The 18,992-nt window shown below is 44.4% G+C and overlaps 1 protein-coding gene across 1 annotated transcript in view; it reads right to left on the bottom strand.

Annotated features, from left to right (window-relative positions):
• Positions 1 to 18,992, bottom strand: part of ACAD10 (acyl-CoA dehydrogenase family member 10) — a 101,741-nt gene that overhangs the window by 75,583 nt on the left and 7,166 nt on the right. Inside the window, exons 2-3 of the mRNA XM_082259676.1 lie at positions 12,494 to 12,673; positions 11,465 to 11,613 (exon numbers count right to left, since the gene is read on the bottom strand). Coding sequence (XP_082115802.1) covers positions 11,465 to 11,613; positions 12,494 to 12,668 — 324 coding nt within the window. The 5' untranslated portion in view covers positions 12,669 to 12,673. The remainder of the gene's footprint in view (positions 1 to 11,464; positions 11,614 to 12,493; positions 12,674 to 18,992) is intronic.

Genomic DNA, 18,992 nt, shown 5'->3' with positions numbered 1-18,992 from the left:
GTGAATCATAAATGCACAAACTTGACAATTATATACACAAAACAAAGGAGAAATCACAGAAGGAAACAAGAAAAATGCTAATCAAGTCCCTTTCACATAGATGCCTCTATTTGGCGGACTCCACTTGCTCAGCGGGGGATCACTCTGCTGATCCCCACTAAGCAGGCGGATGACAGGTCAGTCTCCGTTTGCTGTCCTCTATGGGAAAATCAGGTGAAAATGGACCGCCAGAGTTTTGTTTGGGAGTTTCCCCTTACCAGGGAGTGAGAGCGATAACACTAAATTTAACACACCTGCTCCCCATTCATACCTGAGACCTTGTAACACTAACGAGTCACATGACACCGGGGAGGGAAAATGGACATTTGGACATTTTAACTTAGGGGTGTGCTCACTTTTGTTGCCAGAGGTCTAGACATTAATGGCTGTGTGTTGAATTATTTTGAGAGGACAGAAAACGTACACTGTTATACAACATATAATAAAATATTTACAAAAATGTGAGGGGTGTACTCACTTTTGTGAGATACTGTATATACACATATATACAGACACACATTGACACCACTGCTTGCCTGCACATTTCTCCTCTCTTAATGAATACACATGGATCTCTGCCCTCATCCAGCCCCCTCAGCTCTGCATCTCTCCTTGGCTCTCCAAGGACTCACCCCTCCTCCCTTGCTAGCAAACTCTCACGAGAGAGAGAGCGAGAGAGCGCGCAAGAGCGAGAGCCAAGGTTCGCCATCGCTGGCCTAGGCTAATGACTAGACAAGAAAGAGGAAGTGGGCCTTTTTGGAGTAGGGTGCATTTGATCAGCTCATGGCCAATCAGCACTGTCCTCCAGACAGAGGGTCATGGGTCATGCAGCCTTATAGGACATTTAGAGGAGAATGAAAACTCCTCCTACAAGCTTTAACCAGTGCTCAGCTGGACACTAATAGAAATCACACGACTGCTATATACTGCTGATGAGAAAAGGTATTTAGCAGTTTATATTTGCTAAATTAATTGCATTTCCATGTTCTGTGTACTGTGGGAGACCAGATACAGTGAATGCAGGGTCCTGGATTTAGTAACACTTTAGGAAGTTCTGGAAGAACTAAAATATGTATGATGCCATGTTGTAATGTTCTGGTACCTTTGGGTACCCTAATTACTCTTTCATAAGTGTATGCGCCCCACCATTCTCTTTTGGTAAGGTGCGCATACACCTTTAAGACTGATGCTGTCATCACTGAGCGCCGGACTGGATGGCTATTTAGATCGCCGGCTCTCACTCACATGTGTTCGTTCAAACTGCTTTGTGCCTTGATGCTAACCTGTCTTGAAGCTCTCATGCTTGCAAGCATACCTCGCTGTCGGATCATCCGCTCTTGCCGAACCTCTCCTTTGCTACATTGCTATTAGTGATAAGTACCCCACAGGGGAAACCTCTATAACCTTCATACTAAAGCTTACACTATCTAGCTCTGCATACTAAGGACTATTACTACATCTGCATTATCTAAGATTGCTAGCTCTTGAGCCTACTACCACCTGTTCTTGCACTGGGTTGATCTCTCTTGTATGTCCACCTGCTACTCTGTCATCTGCTACCATACATGATTACTAAACCTATCTGCATCCCATCTGCTACTATCTTACTTTCAAGAACATTTCCTTTCAAGTGTCTGTCATCTACCATCTCTACCCAACCTGTCTCTTCAGCCTATCATCACTGTGTTACTATATACATAAGTCACTCTAGGAAACATCTTATTGAGTGTGTGTATTTACTTGCTGAATTGAAATCATCCACACATGATGAGTCATTGGGAGTTGGGATTGGTGTCTCACCGTTTCTCTACATGACTACTGAAGTGGAATATTTCTGCAGCTGAAAATCCACATCATACATAAAACGCAGGAGCGTTACAGATTGAACGAACCACAAATGGATTCAGCAGAAATAACCACTCAGATGACACAATTAAAACAGCAAGTGACTGCGTTAATACACGCACTTGCTGAATTAAAAGAAGACAATCAGGCTCCGTCGCAGCAGGTAATTAGACTGACACAACTTACCACTGCTCAGTCCCCTGAACCCAAAATAAATCCTCCTTTGGTATTTACAGGCGATCGCAAAAAATTTCGCAAATTTAAAAACGCATGTGAGTTACTTTTCTTGCTAAAACCCCGTACCTACCTTACTGATCACATTAAGGTTTGTACTATTATTTCTTACCTAACAGGCGATCCTCGGGCCTGGGCAGAATCTCTTTTTGAGAAAAACGATCAGCTTCTCAACTCCTATGCCTTGTTCCTAGCAGAACTCACTAGCCTATATGATGATCCCAATAGGCAGAGTACTGCCGATCTTCAATTAAGATCCTTGAAACAAGGTGGGAGACCTGTAGAAGACTTTGTCGCAGAATTCAAGAGATGGAACCTTGATTCAGAATGGAATGATGCATCTCTGAAAACCCAATTTAGGCTTGGCCTATCAGAGGCCGTTAAAGACGAGCTCGCCCGAGCGGATCTGCCAAAAACCCTGGATGCATTGATACAACTCAGTATCACCATAGATAGAAGACTACGAGAAAGAAAGGCTGAGAAAATGGGAATGCCATTATCCAGTTCTTCTCGGATTTCGGCCGTTGACCCCGTTCCTATGGAGGTAGGAACCATACGCCCACCTCTATCAACTATGGAAAGAGCCAGAAGACGATCTGGTAATCTCTGCTTGTACTGTGCATCCCCGGATCACAAGATAAACGTCTGTCCCCTAGTCTACAAAAAGAAGGGTGAGTGTTCACATGTCCTCCTAGGGGGATTGACAACTTCAATCACTAACCCTTACCTTTCTGTTTGCTTAACATTACAGTGGGACCAGAACAGGATTACTACTAAGGCCATGATTGACACAGGATCTTGTGGAAATTATATTGACATACGTTTTGCTGCTTTAAATAAAGTTCCTATTATTTCTAAACTTAAACCTGTCTCAGTGAGTCTTATTAACGGTGTTCCTTTATCCTCTGGTCCGATCACTGATCAGACACAGGCACTCCTAGTCACTACTAACGGGTCTCATATGGAGACCACTACCTTTGATCTAATACCTTTACCCCACTTTCCCATTGTTTTGGGACTTCCCTGGTTGCACACACATCAACCAACCATAGATTGGAAGGAACGGACCTTGACCTTCCTCTCTTGCTATTGCAAGGGTACGTGTAACCTCCCGTCTTTCGGGAAGATCCTGTCTGTGGTGACAGATGAGATTGCACCACTATGTTATCAGGATCTCTCTGAGGTTTTTCTTGAGAAAAATGCTCAAGCACTACCTCCCCATCGAGACTGATTGTAGCATTGATCTACTCCCAAATAGCAAATTGCCGTTCGGTCATGTTTATCCTCTTTCACAGGATGAACTTTCCCATCTCAAAGACTATTTGGATGAGAATTTGGAAAAAGGTTTTATTAGACCTTCCACTTCTTCCACAGCAGCAGGACTCTTTTTTGTCCGCAATAAGGACTCAAGTCTCAGGCCTATCATCGACTATAGGCAATTGAATGCTATTACAATAAAAGATCGCTATCCTCTACCGCTTATCCCTGAGCTCATTGAGCAGGTGCGTGGAGCTACCTATTTTTCAAAATTGGACCTGAAAGGAGCATACAATCTCATTCGAATCCGTGATGGACACGAGTGGAAGACTGCATTCAGAACCAGATACGGATTGTTCGAATATCTTGTAATGCCATTCGGGCTATGCAACGCCCCTGCAGTTTTTCAACGATTTATAAACGATATTTTCAGAGACTTACTAGATGTCTGTGTTGTGGTATATCTGGACGATATACTTATATATTCACGATCCCTGTCTGAACACATAAGACATGTAAGACTAGCATTATCGAGATTGCTTGCACACAACCTTTATGTGAAACTGAAAAAATGCTTGTTTCATAAAGAAGAGGTACTGTTTCTAGGCTACATCATATCCAAAACAGGAATCGAGATGGACATGAGTAAGATATCCTGCATTCAGGATTGGCCTACACCAACCACACGCAAGGCGCTACAGCGATTCCTTGGATTTTCGAATTTCTACAGGAAGTTCATTAGAAACTTCTCTGCCATTGTGAGACCCCTCACACAGCTCACTAGCATTAAAAAACCATTCAAATGGTCAGATGAAGCAAATAAAGCTTTTCACCTGTTAAAGACAAGGTTTACTTCTGCTCCCATACTACGCCATCCAGACCCATCCCTCCAATACATTCTGGAAGTAGATGCGTCAAACATGGCAGTAGGAGCAATACTCTCCCAACGACCAACTCACACTTCACCACTTCATCCAGTCGCTTTTTTTTCTAAATCCCTAAGCAGTCCAGAGATAAATTACCCCGTGGGTGAAAAGGAACTGCTTGCTATAAAATTGGCTCTGGAGAATTGGCGACATCTACTCGAAGGCACCCAATTACCAATACTTATATACACGGACCATAAAAATCTCCAATATCTTCAGACTAACAAAACTCTCTCTCACCGACAGGTACGATGGTCACAATTCTTTCTAAGGTTTAACTTCCTAGTGACCTACACACCTGCAGATAAGAACAAAAAGGTGGATGCACTATCACGACTAACTGAAGAAAACTACTTCGAAATCCCTTCCGTTCCTATAATACCTCACAAACGCATTATTGGAGTTGTCCGTTCCTTGAAGGAAGAGGTTTTGCATGGTATAAGTTTGGATTCACCCCCACCACAACTAAATACTGATGCAGAAGGCTTCCTCTACTACAACGACAAACTTTACATACCACCTACCATACGCACCAAGATCTTGGAATTATCGCATGATGTGCCTATGGCAGGACATATGGGTATGACAAAGACTCTTAATCTGATTACCATCTGCATACCTCGCTGTCGGAACCACGCTGCGCTGATCCCTGTATCCCGCTACCGGATCATCCGCTCTTGCCGAACCTCTCCTTTGCTACATTGCTATTAGTGATAAGTACCCCACAGGGGAAACCTCTATAACCTTCATACTAAAGCTTACACTATCTAGCTCTGCATACTAAGGACTATTACTACATCTGCATTATCTAAGATTGCTAGCTCTTGAGCCTACTACCACCTGTTCTTGCACTGGGTTGATCTCTCTTGTATGTCCACCTGCTACTCTGTCATCTGCTACCATACATGATTGCTAAACCTATCTGCATCCCATCTGCTACTATCTTACTTTAAAGAACATTTCCTTTCAAGTGTCTGTCATCTACCATCTCTACCCAACCTGTCTCTTCAGCCTATCATCACTGTGTTACTATATACATAAGTCACTCTAGGTAACATCTTATTGAGTGTGTGTATTTACTTGCTGAATTGAAATGATGAGTCATTGGGAGGTGGGATTGGTGTCTCAGCGTTTCTCTACATGACTACTGAAGTGGAATATTTCTGCAGCTGAAAATCCACATCATACATAAAACGCAGGAGCGTTACACATGTCCGACAAGGGGGGGCAATGTGGTCGTTATGGATCGTGATCAATACGTGGATATGTGCAATAATATTCTCTCAAATGCAGAGTGGTACATATCCCCAGATATGATCCAACATAAAACAGAGGCATTCAATGCTTTATTGCGGAGAGCATACAATGAAGGAATTATTGATCAAGATCTATTTGGGTATTTATCCGTGAAATGGCCAGTCACACCTACGTTTTATGCTTTACCAAAGGTACACAAGGACCTTGTTGCACCCTCCGGACGCCCTATTGTTTCGGGCATAGGCTGTCTCACCGAAACGGCAAGTGGATACGTGGACAGTCAATTGAGGCCCCTTGTGGCGAGACTGCCCTCGTATCTCAAAGATACAATAGAATTGTTGAGAATATTGGAAGGCCTTACCGTTCCACAAAATTCTATTCTGGTAGCAATAGACATCAAGGCCCTTTATTCAAGTATTCCCCATGCTAGGGGCCTGGAAGTGGTGGGCACTTACCTCCGTGAACAGGGACGCTCCTCATGGCCTAAGGCAGATTTCTTGTTGAGGCTCCTGGGCCATATACTTGAATCTAACATCTTCACCTTTAATGGTGACACATTCCTCCAGGTATAGGGCGTTGCGATGGGGACATCTTGTGCCCCATCGTATGCCAACCTGTACCTGGGGGGATGGGAGCGTTCCCTGTTCGCGGAGGAATCCGCGGCGTTGCTACATAGTGACACACTTTTGTGGCGGCGGTACATCGACGATGTACTGATGGTGTGGACTGGTTCTGTTGAGGAGCTTCAGCTGTTCATGGCATATCTGGGAAATAATGCAGTGGAGTCATTTCAAAATACCCTTCCTGGATACTGAAATTATACTGAACAACGATGGATCAGTCCGCACAGCACTATATCGCAAAAGCACGGCGGGAAACACGATCCTCCAGTTCAACAGTGGCCACCCACACCCTCTGGTGCAGAGTATTCCTTACAGTCAATACCTTAGACTGCGTAGGATCTGCACCAGAGAGGCTGATTTAAAAAAAGAGGCAGATGCCCTTCGAGAGCGTCTACGGATCCAGGGGTACAGCAACAAGGTCCTTAAAAGGGCCTATAATAGGGCAAGACTCTTGGAGAGGGATAGTTTAGTCTTTGTACAGAAAAAAGACAAAGATAACATCACCAGAGTTATCACAAAATTTAATACGGACCACCAAACCATTAGGAATGTCCTTTCTAAGAACTGGCATTTCCTAAGAGAGGACCACACCATCTCCAAATATGTGACAGTACAAACTCACATCACATTTCGGAGACCTAAATCTATCAGGGACTCCCTGGTTCACAGCCACTACAGCACACCTAAAACATCTGAAAACAGTGAAAGACCACTTAAGGGCACTTACAAATGCGGCTCGTGTGACTACTGTCCCTGGATCTTAGAGGGCGATACTTTTCCCCTTCCTCGAGGTTATCCCCACGAACCCTCGTGGGGGGACTTCGATAACAAAATCCTTCAGAAGGAAGCTAAGTGGATTTATAGTTTACAAGCCACCTATTGGCCCGGTTTAAATACAGCTATTTCTTATAAGCCCTTTCTGTGAAATCATAACATCATGAATCTATGGTCCCCTGAGGTCTTGTGAGTCCCCCTTTGGCGAAAAGACAATCACTGTCCCCCTAAAAAAATTTAGGAACCCTGGTACTAAGATCAGAGGTCCACTGGTCCATCAAGTAATCCCTTCTCTAGTTATGACAGTTGCCCCTCATTGGTGGATATTTTCTGATTTGACAGGATCCTTTGATGTGTTGTTTGTTTCTTGTCTTTTATGTGTGTTTTGTGATTTTGGTTTATATGTGATGTTGGGACCAATATAGGGGTAACACAAAGGCGCAATGTGAATGCACTGTAATGTATTATAGTATCAGTATAGTGTACATTGTTTTCTTTTTGCTAAAAAATTTGCAATCTATGTAAATCATAATGTCATATAGGCGTTTTTATCTGATTTGTTGTGATGACCCGGGTGCCGCCTTTGCTACCAGCCCTTTTCTCTTCTGTGCAGGTACGGGCGCCAAGCAAGGGCGATGTCTGTATGACATTGATCCCTTCCCGGCCAGCGGCCGGAACCGAACGGCACTGCGGGGCCTCTGAGGACCTCTAGCGGTTGCCAGACGGTATAATGGCGCCCGCGCCGGAAGTGACGTTAGCGGGCACCGCGTCACTTCTGGCGGGACTAGTCTCAAGCCGCGAGTGCGGTAGGACGCCGGCAGCGACTTCTCCCGACTCGCGGCATATTCGGACAGCTAAATAGTGAGTATAATATACCCTTGACAAGGAGCTTTGATATTTAGTGGGCCCTACTTCCCCTTTTTTCTCCTCCGGTTTCCTGTGGCTTGCTTGACAACGAGCCTGGATGTCTAGTGGGTCCTATATACCTAGTGGGTCCTTCTTTTTTCCTTCGGCTTCTTCTGAGGTCGTGGCGGGGGGCCCCCCTCCCCCTCCCCTTCCATCTTCTTTTTGTAAACTGGTACCATGTACAACTGTAAAGTAAAATAAGGGATGTACATCCAGAAACTATTTAAGGGTTGGTTCACCACCCACCAACAGAGGGGGACATGGGATATAGGCACAGGAGGGGAAATAGGATTGGAATTTCATGTGGACTTTTATGCCCAAATTCCAGGGGTAGATATGACAATATGTTAAATTCTTTACAGAAAATTTCACCCACCCATTGCCTGCTGTGGTGGGGTCCATGTGAGACTGGTCCAACTTGCACATATAAGCCATCTCCTGGGAGGACCGGAATGGCCCCCTCGGAGTTATCTGGCCTGGAGATGTGGGGTGTTGGTGGGAGATGGTACCATGTGGTCAAATTAAATTCGGAAAATGAATATGTTTGTGAAGTTTGGTAAGCATTGGATACTTCCCAATATTATGAAAAAGAAGATTTTTGTTGATTAATTAAGATATGTATATTTGTACTTTCGGTTACTCATTATTTTTCTTTTTTTTGTTGTTGTTCTTTTTCACAATGGTATTTCAAGGCTTTTATGAAATCTTGGCCTCTTACTGGGTGAATAAAGTTGCTTAAGTTCCTGATGAAGCAAGGATTTACCATGCGAAATGCATTGAACGAGCAATCACCTAATTTACCACTGTCACCAGAATATCTGTATGCTGCTATTTATTATGTTGTATGTCTTTAGTATTGATGATTTTACCAAAGAAAAAAAAACTATGTCTGGTATTTTACCATTTTGTTGCTTGCCTCTATACTACAGGTAACAGATCCATTATAGTACCGTACCTTCTTCCTCTCTTTTTCATTGGGTTCTAGGACCAGTGAAATCTCCCCCTTTTTTTAATACATGATCTGGGGATGAGGATCTGTTATCAGGGTACGGGTTAACCCATTTCAACAAAATATATATATTTTAGTAAAGACTCTGGAGAATAAAATGGCGATTGCAATATTTTTTGTCACGCGGTATTTGCGCAGCGCTCTTTCAAACGCAATTTCTTGGGAAAAAATACACTTCACTGAATTAAAAAAAAAACTAAACAGTAAAGTTAGCCCAATTTTTTGGGATATTGTGAAAGATTATGTCACGCCGAGCAAATAGATACCTAACATGTTACGGTTTAAAATTGCGCACACTCGTGGAATGGCGGCAAACTACAGTACTTAAAAATCTCCATAGGCCACGGTTTTCAAAATTTGTAACGGTTACCAGTTTAGAGATATGGAGGAGGTCTTTTTCTATAATTATTGCTCTTGCTCCGACGATCGCGGCGATACCTCACGTGTGTGATTTAACCACTTGCCGTCTGCTCACTAGAGCTCTACTGCGGCAAAGTGGTTCGTTATCATCTGGCGACGTAGACCTACGTCGCCAGACACTCCCGTTTCTTGGCGGCGCGCGCGCACCGCCGGAGGCTCGTTACCGCTGTATTCAGTCACAGCGGGAGTCGGGCCAGGGGAGGAGCAGCAGCGATCGCCGCTGCTCTTCCCCGATCGTCGGGGAATCGAGTGTGAAGATCCGCCTGCTTGTGTAAACACAAGCGGGCGGATCTCCTAAGTGACAGGCAGGGTCAGATTGCAGGGTTCAGCATAGCTGAACCTGCGATCTGTCCTTGTGTCATCTCCCCCCACACACGTTAGTAAGCACCAGGCATACATTAACCCCTCCCTCTCCAATAAAATTAACCCCTTCCCTGCCAGTGTCATTTTTACAGTAACAGTGCATATATATAGCACTGATTACTGCAGTAATGTCACTGGTACCCCCAAAAGTGTCAAAAATGTCAGTCAAGGGTCCAATCTGTCCGCCGCAATGTCGCAGTCCCGCAAAAGAAAAAAAAAAAAAACGCAGATCGCCGCCATTACTCGTTAAAAAAAAACACCAAAAATTACAGAAATCTTTCCCTTAGTTAGTAAACGCAATAACTTTTGTGCAAACCAATCAAAATACGCTTATTGTGATTTTTTCTACCAAACATAGGTAGCAGAAAACAAATTGGCCAAAAATTTAAAAAAAATTTTGATTTTTACATTTTTTTGGGGGGAATTTCATATAAAAAAAATGTGAAAAATATTGTTATTTTTTCAAAATTTACGCTTTTTTTTGTTTATAGCGCAAAAAGTAAAAATCGCACAGGTGATCAAATACCACCAAAAGAAAGCTCTGTTTGTGGGAAAAAAAGGACGTAAATTTCGTTTGGGTACAGCGTCGCACGACCGCGCAATTGTCAGTTAAAGTCGCACAGTGCTGAATCGCAAAAAGTGGCCTGGACGTAAGACCGCAAAATCCTCCGATGGTAAATTTCCGGGAGCTACTTACGTATGTGTTTTCTTTGGTGCGTGAGCTCACAGGGACAGGGGCACTTAAAAAGAAAAAAAATTTTCCTACTTATTTTATTTTATATTTTTTTAAAAATCTGATCACTTTTATTGCAGTCACAAGAAATGTAAACATCCCTCTCTTTTTTGATACAGAGAAAGGAACTGAGGGCATAGAGAAAAAATATTTCTTAGTTTGTAGATGCTATAACATTTGTGCAAACCAATATCCATCCAAAATCAATACACGCTTATAGAGATTTTTTTTACCAAAAAATATGTAGCAGAATACATATTGACCTAAATTTACATTACATTTTTTTTCATTTCTTTATTGGATATGTTTTATAACAGAAAGCAAAAAATATTGTTTTCTTTTCAAAATTGTTGTTATTTTTTTGTTTATAGCACAAAAAATAAAAACCACAGTGGTGATAAAATATACCAAAAGAAAGCTCTATTTGCGGGAAAAGGGGGACATCAATTTTGTTTGGGTACAGAGTCACATGACTGCGCAATTGTCAGTTAAATTAACGCAGTGCCGTATCCCAAAAAAATGGCCTAGTCATAAAGGGGAAAAAATCTTCAAGAGAGCAAGTGGCTATACACAGATGCTGATCATAGGTGTGCACAGCCTACTGCATTAGGGTGTGCACCTCAAAGCTCAAACACATAATGTTGCATGTCTGTGTGCGTGCATATATGTGTGTATATATATATAAATATATGTGTAATGTCAGTAGAGCAGTGTACGGTGTCAGTAGGGCAGTGGATGGTGTCAGTAGTTTTTATTTTTATTATTTAATATTTTATTATTTTTACCATTTTCTTTTTTTATTCTTTTTTTTTAGAGACTCGTTAGGGGGTTTTGTTGAATTATCAGGGGTTTAAACAGGGGTTTTAAACTGTGCGCATGCCTATGATGCTGATAATGCATTGCTATATTTTCCACTGCACCAGTTTGATAAGTCTAGAGAATACAATCCTGACAAGAACGTCACCTGCTTCCAAAGCACAGACCTGTTATCAAACAGAACCCAAAATTGTCAGATAATTTGCGTTGTGGTTTCTGAAACAGTTCATTTCTTACAATATCTCCAGCAGGTAAAACTCACAATATTTGAACAGAGATATCCGAATTCTTCCACAAAACCTTGAGCAGATAACTCTCCTCTCATGTATTTCATCCAAGGTCCACCGTCACCACCAGTTAGAATGGCTTGCATTATGGTGCCCCCAGGAACATTATTACGGATCTCCCACTCTGTGTAAGAGATAAAGACACAGTGGTGAATGCATCAGTATCACTATCTAGGGAGAGAGAAACATGGAACTTAAATTGATAATGTATGGTACTACTATAGATCCAACCATAATTGCACATATACAGTATGTAATCAATGCAACTGATCAACTAACAAAACTGGATAGAGCGGGGATGAATCAGAACATCTCTAAGATTTTTTTCCTTGTTGTCTCTTACTTCATTGCTGTGAAGGATGGAAGGGTCTCAAAAGGAAAGTAAGAGGGCATCTTTCAATTGGGACAGAGACAGCAACAAAAACATTTTTTTCTATTTAGGTCAAACTAAGGCAAATTTTTTTCATTTTTGGATAAAGTTAATGAGGCCTATCACTCACTCTCGTTGACAATGGTATAAACAGGACAAATACAGAGGGTGACTCTCCCTAATGGGGACACCGACAGCAATAAAAAACCGCCACTCTATACAAAACTAAAACTAGAGTTCCTATCATACTTTTTTTTTGCTATCCTGTGCTGATGAAACCTGTTCTTTCTTTCCCTGGTGTCACCAGGGCATAATGTAAGGGGAAATCTCACCAATAAGATCACACTCAAACTAAATATGCCTGACCAAAGTTCTATTTCCTACCTTATCTAAAAAAAAAAAAAAATTGCCTGAAGTTGGACTTGAAAAAATATTCTCTAACATGCTCGGTAAAAAACGTATGCTTTTATTTACTACACCAAAGGTCAGTGTACAAAGTACAGTGATGCTTGGCAACCAGAGACGACTGCTCTTTAGTCTGGGGGGAAAAAAAAGTCAGATAGTGAAATCTTGTAATCGGTAACTAGACTTTTTAGCATTTGAAGAATTTTAATAAAACATGCCGTTTTCTCACCTTCAGCTAATTTGTAAGGTGAAGGTAAAAGTACACCTCCCATATCAAAAACCACTGCCTTATATACTTGGGTAGATGCGTGCCCCCATCTTACTGGACTCCACTGTTGCAACAGGCAGCGTCTCCATGCCGAAGGATGCTTGCAAGAAGCTTGCAAAACTCGGGTTATCAGCATTGTACCTAGGGAAATAAGATGTAAGAATAAGAGAACACATCAAAAGTATTACTTATCAATGTGTAAACTTAGAATACAAAAAATGGTTGAGGGTTTTTTTTTTTTTTTTTGCTACTTAATCATTTTCAGTTAAAACTACTGGTAGTAAGTGATCAAAAATTGAACATACAGAGATCAACAATACAGTTGTACTAGGATTGGTTAACGGTTTATTGTACCTTGAATTTTTGCTATTGTTTACTCTTTGGGCCTAGGTATGCCCAAAATGCCCCCGTTTTTTACTTCAATTTAGCATATAATTCAATAAAAAGATTCCAAAAAAATTATTGTCAAATGGGAAAATGACACCAGGACACACTGCCTCCGGGAGCAGAGGCTATTTGTTTACATAGCAACGTGCCACTCGCATCATCACATCCTGTCCTTCCTTGTGTGAGCTGGGTTCGCCACCTATGAGATCAGCGGTGCATTTGGTTCTCATAGGAGGGAAACCCTACAGTCAACTGTGCATCTGCCAATTGTAGGGTTCTCGCTCCTTGAGAATCTAATGCCGGCTCCCTGCTTGATTTGTGATCTGGCTGAGGCAGCAGCACTGGGGAGAGGCTGGATGGCCATATTTCAACAGTGAGATGTTTCACAGACAGCACAGAGAAAACCCTGACATTGCATTTGCGACGGTGGCAAGTGACAGGCTGCCATCTGGTGGAAGGCGACGGTGGCAAGCGACAGGCTGCCATCTGGTGGAAGGCAACGGTGGCAAGCGACAGGCTGCCATCTGGTGGAAGGCAACGGTGGCAAGCGACAGGCTGCCATCTGGTGGAAGGCGACGGTGGCAAGCGACAGGCTGCCATCTGGTGGAAGGCGACGGTGGCAAGTGACACGCTGCCATCTGGTGGAAGGCGACGGTGGCAAGTGACACGCTGCATCTGGGGTAAGGCGACGGTGGCAAGTGACACGCTGCATCTGGTGGAAGGCGACGGTGGCAAGTGACACGCTGCATCTGGTGGAAGGCGACGGTGGCAAGTGACACGCTGCATCTGGTGGAAGGCGACGGTGGCAAATGACAGGCTGCCATCTGGTGGAAGGCGACGGTGGCAAGTGACACGCTGCATCTGGTGGAAGGCGACGGTGGCAAGTGACACGCTGCATCTGGTGGAAGGCGACGGTGGCAAGTGACACGCTGCATCTGGGGGAAGGCGACGGTGGCAAGTGACACGCTGCATCTAGTGGAAGACGACTGTGGCAAGTGACACGCTGCATCTGGTGGAAGACGACGGTGGCAAGTGACAGGCTGCATCTGGTGGAAGGCGACGGTGGCAAGTGACAGGCTGCATCTGGTGGAAGGCGACAGTGGCAAGCGACAGGCTGCATCTGGTGGAAGGCGACGGTGGCAAGCGACAGGCTGCATCTGGTGGAAGGCGACGGTGGCAAGCGACACGCTGCATCTGGTGGAAGGCGGGCGGTGGCAAGTGACACGCTGCATCTGGTGGAAGGCGACGATGGCAAGTGACACGCTGCATCTGGTGGAAGGCGACGGTGGCAAGTGACACGCTGCATCTGGTGGAAGGCGACGGTGGCAAGTAACACGCTGCACCTGGTGGAAGGCGATGGTGGCAAGTGACACGCTGCATGTGGTGGAAGGCGACGGTGGCAAGCGACACGCTGCTTGTGGTGGAAGGCGACGGTGGAAAGTGACACGCTGCAGCTGGTGGAAGGCGATGGTGGCAAGTGACACAATGTTTGTTGTTCTTAAACTGGAACTAAACCCTCCTATACTTTGAAGGCAATTGATGGCTTTACAGTTCGTGCCTAACTGCCACAGTTATTCCCGGAATGACGTGAATGTAACTATTTTGGGAAACCAATAAATCAATAATTTCTCAAGCATTTAATCATTTTTAATACATAATTGAACTAATATTTTTACATTTAACTGAAACTTCAATCTTACAGTGTTAATAAACCCACAACAGAAAAATCAGTCTGTATATGCAGTAAAGCGTGCGTGTTATACTCCCTGTGGAAGGGGTTAATCCTGTGCATTGTGTAAAAAGGCTGTTTGATCCTGTATGCACAGATCCTCCCCTTCTTTCACTGACCCCAGGACATTTCCTGATAAGACAGAGCCTTTGGAGCCAGGCTGCACATGCTCAGTTTGGTGCGTATTGCTGGAAATTTTTTTTTCTTGGGAGGGTGCATGTGATCAGCACGGGGCCAATCAGCACTGTCCAGAAAGACGGTCAGTCATGGATCCTGATAGGACAGCTCAGTGCAGTATGAAAACTCCTCCTACAAGCTTAATCAGGCACTGATAGACGTCACAAGCATGGGCGTCCGCAAGGGGGGGCAAGAGGGGGCAAGTGCCCCCCCTGGAATAATAGCATGATTCCACACATACTGCTTTCCTGCAGCGCAGCGCTGATCGCCGCCATATCACAAACTGGATTTGGCTCTGGCTCCCTCCTCTCTCCGTCCTTGGTCCTCTGCTGCCCTTCTGACAGCTGCAGGGGGCGGGCCGGGGATTTCCTGCTGCTGACGTCAGTCAGGGAGGCGGAGCTGCGGCCCACAGAGGAGAGGAGCCTCAGCGTGCCTGGAGAGGAAGCGGGACTCGGAGTGACCTGACAGACACGTGACCTGGCTGAGCAGTGAAGAGTATATATGGTAAGTCTAATTGTCACTGTCACTGACAATCAATTAGACATTTAGTTCTACATCTTCTTCTGAAAATTTGTCAGAAGATTTAGAACGGTCTAATTGATTGTCAATTTGTCAGGCTGTTGTGTACCTTACCAGTGTCCTTGCTTGAGTTTGTCAATGTGTTAGCATGTGCAAATTCATTTTCCTGCAGCAAAACAGATTAGAGTGACTCAAGCAAACAAAAATTGATTTCAGGCTATTTATATGGACTACACAAAAGAAAAGCAGAATATGATTAGGTAAAAGTCTACTCCTGTTTGCATTGGGGATTAGCTGCGTGCATGTCATCTCCTTTTTAGTAAGTGATGTGCCAATTATTCCTGGGAATTCTCTGAATTGGAGTAGCAGGCTGATGGCAAATTAGCCGACATTGTTATGTAGCATGAAACATTATCATTGCCATGGAGAGTGAGGGCCGGTTCACATTATTGCGATGACAGACATCGCATGTGATTGGGAGCGCACTGCTCCTAAAATCACATGCGATGTCTGTGCGGTGCAAATTCAGCCATACAGATTGTATGGCTGAATTCGCACAGCAATCACAGTGAACTCGCACAGGACCCTTTTTTTGGTCCGCAGCAGAATCGGATTGCATGGTGGTTCACACCAGTGCGATCCGATTCATGTGCGAACTGTCAGATCGCACTGCAATATGCGATCTGATCTGGGGGTGTCGTTAACTTTGAATTGACACCCCCAGCGTATCGCATATGGCAGTGTGAACTGCCTGTGCTGAGAATGCGATGCGGGAACATGCAGTAGATTCGCAGTGTTCCCGCATCGCAATAGTGTGAACCTGGACTGAAAGATTCATTTTCATTTTTCAAGTGCTATTGAAAAATGAAGAAGTGAAACATTGAGATTCTTCTTCCAATTTTAACCCAACAAATCTTGGCTCTTACTCTCCTGGGAATATTTTTTTAAGTTTTTAAATGCATCCACTTATGCTGCCATATTAGTGCCCAGTATTCCAGTGAAACAATCTTTTAGTTTCCTCTAAAATGGAATACCTATAGAAAAAAGTAAAAAAAAAAACAAAGAAATAAAATCTAGGAGCTAAATATTTCTTATGGTGCTGGACATCAAATTTACGAAAACGTCATGTAAAGCTTCAATATAACAACATCAAAAATGTTATATAAAAAACTCAAAAAGATGCAGATAAGTGTCTAATAATTGTGGCTCTCTACCGAATGAAAGACTCAGAAGAAGATGTAGAACTAATGGCAAATGACATGAGCCATCAGCTATAAGACACAGTCAGGGCCAGGGGCACTGCCACTAACTCACACAACATGATTGGCGATTTAAAGTGAAGGATATTAATCCTAGGGAATGGGATATTGGTGTCTCCATTGGTGTCTCCCGTTTTACACGGGCTTTCTGATCCGGTCCGCCGGATACTCCATGAACCCCTATGGAGCAGCGGATGTCAGTGGAGACATGTCCGCTGACACGCGCTGCTATATGATCCTGTCTGTGAAATCCAGACGGATGGAAACCCTATTTTCCATCCGTCTGGAGGATGGGATCGGATGAAAACAGACAGGGGGTCCGTTTTTATTCAATCTCCCATACAGGAGAGCAGAGCTCTGACAGTTCCCTCTCTGCAAAGTAAGCGGAGACAGAGCTGTCATCCGCCTGCTCAGCGGGGATCGGCGGATCGATCCCCGCTGAGCAAAACGGAATCCGCTGGGCGCACCGCTCACGTGAAAGGACCCTTATGCACCAGGGGCGTGCGCCCGCCCCCACTAGACAGCGGGGAGGCCGATCCACAGGACTGGCGGCACTGAGTGTCGCTGGCCACCCACGACTGCTCCCCACAGAGAGAACACCGGTCATCTATTGTAGACACAGCAGACCATTGTTCTCTCTGAAATGAACACAGAGCGCCTGTGATCCTTCTATATAGGATCACAGATCTCCGTGTTCATTTCACAAGCCCATCCCCCATACATTTAGAAAACACGCTTTATTTGATAATGACTAAGCCCCTCCCCTTCATGACATTGTCAAAAAGGGGCGGAGCACGGGTGACCTTAAAATGATGCCCCCCCCCTAAAAAAAAAGTTCTGCGGATGCCCATGGTCACAAGACTGCTATATACTGCTGATGGGAAAAGGTATTTAGTACATCTGCACCATTACTCAATAAAATATAATGATCTCGATTCACCCCCCCCCCCCCCCCCCAAGGATCCTATAATGGCATTTTCTCGATTCATACAGAGCGGTTCTCTGCTTAAAAAAAAAGAAGCCCCAAATGTTTATTAACATTGTTAAGGCTGCTAGATAACTATAAACACAATGTTCTACAATGTATAATGTCCTTCTTTTAGATCAAAGGAATGAACTTCCATCTGTAAGTAAGGGCAGTTTAAACTCTTAAAGACTAAGGGCTCTTTCACACGGCCGTTCCGTATATCACCCCATCCGTTTGCGGGTGCTATACGGACATAATGCTTGTCAATGGGATCGCTTCCTCAGGGCGAGGTGTCCTTGTGACGTAACGCGTAGGATTACCCGGAAGTAGAGTTGAGCGGACACCTGGATGTCCGTGTTCGGCGGGTTCGGCCGAACTTTAAGAAAAAGTCCGGGTCCGTGTCCCAGACTTTTGCCGAACTTTTCCAGGACACCGAACCCCATTGAAGTCAATGGGGACCCGAACTTTCAGGCACTAAAATGGCTCTAAAACACCAATGGAAAGGGCTAGACTGCTGCAAATGGCAGCAAAACATAGTTAAGAGCATGGCAAGTGCTCTGCAAACAAATGTGGATAGGGAAATAACTTAAAACAACAAAAAAAAACAGAAAAATAAAACAATGTTCTTCATCTCTGAAGGACGAGGCCCATATGGAGTAGGAGGGAGGTTGAGGTGGTGGTGGATGTGGCGGTGTCATAGGCGTGCGCACAGGGTGTGCCGGATGTGCCTGGGCACACCCTAATCACCTAGGGCACATAGCATTATCGCTCTGTTTGCCAGTGAGGAGATGGGAAAGATCTCCCTCGGACCTGTTCTATTTCACTTTGCCAGCAGGGAGAGTAATGTATCGGGGCCATGTACATGTAGGCAAACACATGCATGTGTATTTAAACTTTGGGGTGCACACCCTAATGCAATAGGCTGCGCACACCTATGGGCGGTGTAGGTGGAAGGGGCGGTGGAGGAGGAGGAGTAGGACGAGGTAGCCAACACTGCTTCTTTTCACAAATTTTAAATGAGTGTACACCCCAAAAGAGTGAGAAAGAGCAAAAATGGAACAATGGCTGGGTAAGGTCGGTATCCATCGCTATTCTGCACAAGGTACGGAAAAGTCCCGTGGGATCCATGCCTGGTTCATTTTAATGAACGTGAGCTTGTCCACATTGTCTCTGGACAGGCGGCTGCGCTTGTCTGTGATAACGCCCCCAGCCGTGCTAAATAACCGTTCAGATAATACACTGGCTGCAGGGCACGCCAGCACCTCCAAGGCGTAAAGGGCAAGCTCAGGCCATGTGCCCAACTTGGAGACCCAGAAGTTGAAGGGGCAGACCCCTCATTCAGTACGTCTAGGTGTGTGCACACATACTGCTCCACCATGTTGGTGAAATGCTGCCTCCTGCTAAGACGTTCCATATGAGCTG

Source organism: Pelophylax lessonae (genome assembly GCF_965119305.1).
Source record: "Pelophylax lessonae genome assembly, chromosome: 1".
Classification (NCBI taxonomy): domain Eukaryota; kingdom Metazoa; phylum Chordata; class Amphibia; order Anura; family Ranidae; genus Pelophylax; species Pelophylax lessonae.
This window is presented reverse-complemented; position numbering and strand designations above follow the sequence as displayed.